The sequence below is a fragment of the Suricata suricatta genome, chromosome 9, assembly GCF_006229205.1.
Source record: "Suricata suricatta isolate VVHF042 chromosome 9, meerkat_22Aug2017_6uvM2_HiC, whole genome shotgun sequence".
NCBI classification, from domain to species: Eukaryota; Metazoa; Chordata; class Mammalia; order Carnivora; family Herpestidae; genus Suricata; species Suricata suricatta.
In genome coordinates, this window is record NC_043708.1 from 10,830,828 (window position 1) to 10,837,576 (window position 6,749).

A 6,749-nucleotide genomic window follows, 5' to 3' on the forward strand; every position below is an offset into this window, starting at 1 on the left:
CCCCCCCCCCCCCCCCCCCCCCCCCCCCCCCCGTCAGCTCAGATGGACAGGGGTGAAGTTCTCTCCTGTTGGCACGAGTGAGGGGAGACAGGATGTGGTTCCCTTGCTCTGGTGACTTCTTGGTCACTCGGGGGAAAATGTGGTGGGGGTGCCAACATTCTTGGCACAAATTGCGTCTGGCGGGATCTGTGATTTGGCGTTTGCTCAGTTTTGTGCCTCACTGCCCAGGGGAAGAGGGAGCGCTTTCAGAGATGTTGCAAGTGACTGTGGACCACACGGAATCACGGGTCATTCTGGAACCGCAAAGACTCACAGTGAGAGCGACGGAGCCCAGCAACAACACCACGGAATAGACCAGCCCCCGGCTGTTGATCCTCACCTGGAAAAAACAAACACAGGGGCCCTGAGTCCCTGGGCCGCTGGGGCCTCGTTTGGAGAGCGGAGTGCACCCCTGCATATTCCTTCCCTTGCTGGAAAGCACAGGCGCTGTTCGTGGGGAGCAGGTGGCGGCAGAGGGTCAGCAGACCGTGGATTGAAGCGTCGGCTCTGCTTGTGAGGGGCATGCATGCCTGCTGGCTGCAGGGGGGCGGGTGGCACGATGCGTGCTCAGCACACACCGGCTACACGCAGCCTTCCCCTTTCAGGCTGTTCCAGGGGCCTTCAAGGAAAGCGGGTGCCAGGATGCAGCACGTCCCCCAGAGCTCTCGGCTGGAATGGGATCAAGGCCACTGTCATTCCCCCTAAAGTGCAGGTGTCTGGCGTCCATCTGGCTAATGAGGCCATGAGAGGAACTTACCGTGGACCCACAGTTAATAACCATGGTCTGCAGCCCCCACGGTATGCCGAGTCCCACTAGGATGTCAAACACATTGCTTCCTATGGTGTTCGAGACTGCCATGTCACCAAGGCCTAGAGGAGACAACGGACACGTGTCACTCACTAAGAGTAGGTTGCCGGGAACCCCTATTAGTGTCCCAGGAACTCCTTCACGGACTCCGAATTTCAAAAACTTTGTATGAGTCTAAATCCACTCCATGGAGTCTAAGGAGCCTCCTATGGGCTGAACTGTGACCCTTAAGACTCATATGTTGGAGTTCCAACCCCAATATCTCGGAATATGGCATTATTTAGAGATAGGGTCTTACAGGGATAAACAACTTAAAATGAGTCTTTAGGGTTGGCCCTAATCCAATATGACTGCTGTCCTTTTTTTTTTTTTCCTTTCTTTTCTAAAGTAGGCTTCATGCCCTGCATGGACTGCTGGTGGGGCTTGAACTCACAACCCTGAGATCAAGACCTGAGTGGAGATTGGAAGTCAGATGCTTAACTGAGCCACCCGGGCACCCCTTCAAGAGGACTGGTGACCTGGGAGGGAGAGGGCACTGTCTGCATGTGGCAGACAATGGAACCAAGGTTTGGCACATGCCCAAGGTCACACAGTCTGTGGGTGGTCCGGCATCCTTCACACTGAGCCCTGCCGTGTACTGGTGGCCTGGAGACGGTGCTGCGAGCTGGGCTCAGAGGATAAGGTGTCGGGTCCTCTGCCCTGGTGGCTTCTACTGAGTGAACTCTTTTCTCCCAACTAGACTAGAAGCATCTTAGAGGCCAGGGTGCCATGCTGTCATCCTCTGCTTCCTGCCCAACCGGCCACTGTGGTGCTGGCCACACAACCTAAGGACTTAATAACCTGAGGGGTGTGAAAAGTGAGGAAACAAACTTTCACAACCAACACTCAAGCTGGCCGACGCTTGTCCGAGCTTCCGTTCGACATGAAGGTCAGAACCTGGCACGCGTACCAATGTGTGTGCAATGAACATGCTTGGAACACAAATGGCCCCAACCACACAGGGGCCCTGGTCACCAAGAAGCGGGCAGCAACCCAGACCAGCAACTGGATGGTCAGCTCACCCCTGTCTGGCCACCGGCCCCGCTGCTGTAAGCCAGGTCCCCCCCACACCTGTCGCTGTCCCCTGCGGACCTCCAGGATACAATGCTTCCCTCGAGGGCCTCACGTTCTTCCTCCCTGCCTGTCTTCTTTTTTTTTTTAATGTTTTATTTATTTTTGATACAGAGAGAGACAGAGCATGAGAGGAGGAGGGTCAAGAGAGAAGGACACACAGAACCGGAAGCAGGTTCCAGGCTCTGAGCTAGCTGTCAGCACAGAGCCTGACGCGGGGCTTGAACCCACAAATGCGAGATCTGACCTGAGCCGAAGTCAGACATGCTCAACCGACTGAGCCACCCAGGTGCCCCTACAATGATATGCCCCATCCCTGCCTTGCCCTTCCTCAGTATCTGTGCCCCCACATTCCCCAGGGCTCACTTGGAGATGATGTCCTCCCTCAGAACCTGAGCCCCCACTCCTACAGAGCCCCTCTTTGACCTCGCTGGGACCCTCCCCCCAGCCCTTAACCTTCTAGCGTCAAGATCCCCTGTTCCCAGAGTAACTGGACTCTAGGGTCAGTTACTTCAACTGTATTCTCTTCCCCCTCGACCTCCCACTGCATCCACCCAGCAACCCCAGTGCTGGTGAACCTGTCCTCCCTCATCCGTGTGTCACTGGACGTGGCATGACTGAGTCCCACCCAGCTTTGCGCCACAGACCGGCAGCCAGGCCCTCGGAGCTCACTGGCTTTCCTATTCCTCTCTGTGCTGGCTTGGACAGTGCCCGGCCCTGCAACTCACGTCCGCCCTGGCACTTGAGAATTGAGCCTTATTTGCAAAGAGGATCAAATGAAAATGAGGTCATACTGAATGAGGAAGGACCCTGATGCAGTGACCAGTGTCCTCGTGAGAGAAGTGTGGATGCAGACACACACTGGGGAAGACCACCCATGCCCATGGAGGTACCGACTGTAGTGACGTAGCCACAAGCCATTCGACCGCCACCAGAAGGCGGGAGAGAGGCCTGGGACAGACTGCTGCCATCTTGACTTTGGACTTCTAAGTCTAGAACCGTGCAACAATCAATCTCTTGCCTCAAGCCACCCAGTGGTGGTATTTTTGTTATGACAGCCCTATGACCTCAGAGGTCACTCAATCAAACCCCGTTTGTCTCAGCTGCGGTCCCCATGGTCCCCATTCTCACAAGCCTCCAGCCTATGCCAACCACGTCCCCACACTCTCTCCTCGCAGCTCTGTCTTCTCAGGACCAACCAACCCCTTCTCCCAGCTTGGAGGAAGGAAAGGTCCTTTGCTGATTTTCCAGAGCCAACTTTCTTGTTGGGCATTTCTGTCTGTCTCCTCTGAGGTGTCATTCTGTTAGTGGCCCCCACCGCTTGCCCCCCGCCCCATTCTTTCACACGTTCATCGGTGGAGGAAGATCTGTGGACGTCCGTGCCGGTTGCTACGGCAACAGTGGAAACAGCCTTCATCTACTGCCCTTTCCAGCTCTTTGGTTCTGCCATTAAACATTAGCACACAGGTTGACCCCTGTCACATAGAGTGACCCAACGTTAAGAATAAGAAAACAGGGGCACCTGCGTGGCTCAGTCGGTTAAGCATCCAACTCTTTTTAGGTCAGGTCATGATCTTGTGGTTCGTGAGATTGAGCCCTGCATCGGGCTCTGTGCTGACCACATGGAGCCTGCTTGGGCTTCTCTTTCTCACTGCCCCTTTCACACTATGTGTGTGCGCTCTCTCTCTCTCTCTCTCTCTCTCTCTCTCTCTTTCTCTCTCTCTCTCCTATATATATGTATATATATAATAGATAATCTTAGGAATGTCTGGGTGGCTCAGTTGGTTAAGTGTCCGAGTTCGGCTCAGGTTATGATCTCACGGTTCATGCGTTCAATCCCTGTGTTAGGCTCTGTGCTGACAGCTCCAGAGCCTGGAGCCTGCTTCAGATTCTGTGACTTTCTCTCTCTCTGCCTTTCCCCCACTCATGCTCTATCTCTCAAAAAATAAATAAACACTAAAAAATGTTCTTTTTAAATTGAAAAAAAGAATAGGACAGCAGAATAGAAAGCAGATACAGGATATCCTTGCTTTGTGTCCTGGGACCTGAATGCTTGTTACTACCGTATTTGCTGTAAGAAGTTGGGACTCAGCCCTCTCCAATGTCACACTGGTGATTTTAGAGCAAGTTCCTTTTTATCCAAGTTTGTACAAGCAAATACTTCAAAGGTCTAGAGGCAAGGTATCTTGGGAGTGTTCTCACGGATGGAATCTGATGCACGTTTTCCTATCATCAGCTGGCTGCACTGCAGGGCTGAACAACTACCAGTCAGAAGAGCCATGAACTAGAACTCCAGCGGGGGCCGGGGAGCCTGCCTGGCGGTGCTCGCAGCTGTGGGCGCCAAGGCACCGTCCTTACCTTGTCTTGCCACGATTAAGCTGGCCATGCAGTCTGGGACACTCGTGCCTGCCGCCAGGAAAGTAATACCCATGATGACATCCGGGATCCCAAGCGTGTATCCAATGATAGTCACCTGCGGAAGACAGAGGACATGAACTCACGGAGGGACACCCGGGACCTCTGCTTACTCTAGTCTCACTGGCTTGAACATAGTACTGCTGGTTTATTTCCTATTTTCAAACTTAGAAGATGAAGTAAAATGAAAACAAATGTCACCTACCGTTTCTCAAGACCCACAGAAAATCACTATTAATACTTTTCATGAGCCAGCGGTTCTTAAACTCTAGCGTGTGGAAAATCTTCTGGGGGGAGGGGGCTGATTAAAATGCAGACTGTGGGGGCGTCTGGGCGGCTCAGTCGGTTGAGCATCTGACTTCAGCTCAGGTCATGATCTCGCGGTTTGTTGGTTTGAGCCTCGCATCAGGCTCCATGCTGACAGCTCAGAGCCTGGAGCCTGCTTTGGATTCTGCCTCTCTCTCTCTCTCTGCTCCTCCCTGGCTTTCGCTCTGTCTCTCTCTCTCAAAAATAAACAAACATCAAAAAATAATAAAATGCAGACTGCCGGGTCTCACCCTGAGTTTCTGATTCAAGAGGTTTGTAGTGAAGCCAAGAGTTTACATTCCTAAGGAGTTCCGAGGCGGCTGGGACCCTCAGGCTACCGGTCTGGGAACCACATTGAAAACCTCAGCTTTGCAAAACATCATTGACTTTCTTTTTGGTGTGTGTGTGTTAGAAAACCCCCTAGTGGGGCACCTGGGTGGCTCAGTCGGTTAAGTCTCCGACTTCGGCTCAGGTCAGATCTCATGTTCGTGGGTTCGAGCCCCGCATCGGGCTCTGTGCTGACAGCTAGCTCAGAGCCTGGAGCCTGTTTCTGGTTCTGTGTTTCCTCCTCTATCTGCCTCTCCCCCTCTCATGCTCTCTCTCTATATCAAAAATAAATAAAACATTAAAAAAATGAAGAAAACCCCCCAGAATCTGATGGCACTATCGACATAGATCTTGCGGCCCCCCGTTTCATGAAGTGATCCACCATGAACCTGCCCACCGCATGTACTGGTCTGCAGCACTGTCTGATGCACAGATCTCATTGCCCGGCTGTGGAGTTCCAGCCATCCCTAACTGGTGGATATAAAGGTGGCCTCTTTCCCGCTGCATATAAGTGACATTTATTGAGCACTTACTGTATACCAGGTGCTCTACCAGGTGTGTCACGTGCACAATCTCAGGCACCCTATTATCACCACCCACTGGGGAGGGGCACTCTTGTTCTGCTCACTTCACACCCTGGGGAAACTGAGGCTCAGAGAGGTTAAGTAGCCTTGCCTGGGGGTGTGCGGCTGGTGAGCAGCGGAGCAGGAGTTCCGGGCCAGGTCTTTCCAACTCTAAAGGCCATGCACCAACCTCAACATTATGCACCTTATACATACAGCTTTGGGTTCTTATCTTACTGCCTTTTCAGGAAAAGGTCCAAGAAACAGAACTGCCAGACGGAAGGATACATAAGCTGCAAAGCATTTTGACGCACAGTCACAACAACTTCACCGATAGATGCCTGACACTTGACAGACGGCTGGGGCCCTCAGCAGCAGCCACATGGGAAGCCCTAAAAGCATTGGGATAACCTCATTCAAAATATTCATCAGCTCTGGCTCGCCTCCCCAGCAACACTCTGGGGACACTGGCATGCTGTTCACATCTTGAGGGATGGTTCCAATCCCGGTGAATGGTTGTGTGATTTAGGACCAGCTGGTTTGCTTCTCTGAGCCTCAGTTCCCTCATCTACAAAATGGGTTTGTTAATAAAGATTGAATGAGAAAATGTGAGGTGCCAGTGCCTGGCCCATGCAAGATGTTCAAGGATGTATGTTTCCCTTCTCTTTCAGTCATTCACCTTACAATCTATAGGGAGCAGAGAAAATGAGGGTGATCAAATTCACAGAGCTCAGAGAGCTCCGGATGAAGTATGCTAAGTGCAGAGCTCAGCTCTGGAATGTAGCCAGAGCATGGGGACTGCAACCACATCCCTTCCAGGATAAAGCTTTGCAGGGGGGCTTGAAGATGCCCTGCCCCCTGAAAGATGGCACCCAGCTCAGCATCACCAGGCCGAGGGCAGAACGCCCTGGTCTCTGCAGGAAGAAACACTGAGGAGGGCAAAATGAACTGCTGATCCGTCAATCAATGTTCAGTCTACCTTGGCCATGATGGAGATCTGCATACGTACCACCAGGCCATGGCTGACATGCTTTCAGTGAGAGATGCCAGGCATATAAATACAGGAGCCTGGGTTATCTTGACATTACTGGATGACAGTTTTTCCCCCTTAAATCACTGAACTGGGTGGTTAAGAAGCCAAAGGATGGCCTTTTGTAGGAAAGTGGATGGACCTTGAGGGG

At 52.4% G+C, this 6,749-nt stretch overlaps 1 protein-coding gene across 1 annotated transcript in view; it reads right to left on the bottom strand.

Moving 5' to 3' along the window:
* The window catches only part of SLC24A4 (solute carrier family 24 member 4), a 187,877-nt gene that overhangs the window by 21,151 nt on the left and 159,977 nt on the right, over positions 1-6,749 (bottom strand). The window contains exons 14-16 of the mRNA XM_029952162.1: positions 4,316-4,430; positions 797-909; positions 314-379 (exon numbers count right to left, since the gene is read on the bottom strand). Coding sequence (XP_029808022.1) covers positions 314-379; positions 797-909; positions 4,316-4,430 — 294 coding nt within the window. The remainder of the gene's footprint in view (positions 1-313; positions 380-796; positions 910-4,315; positions 4,431-6,749) is intronic.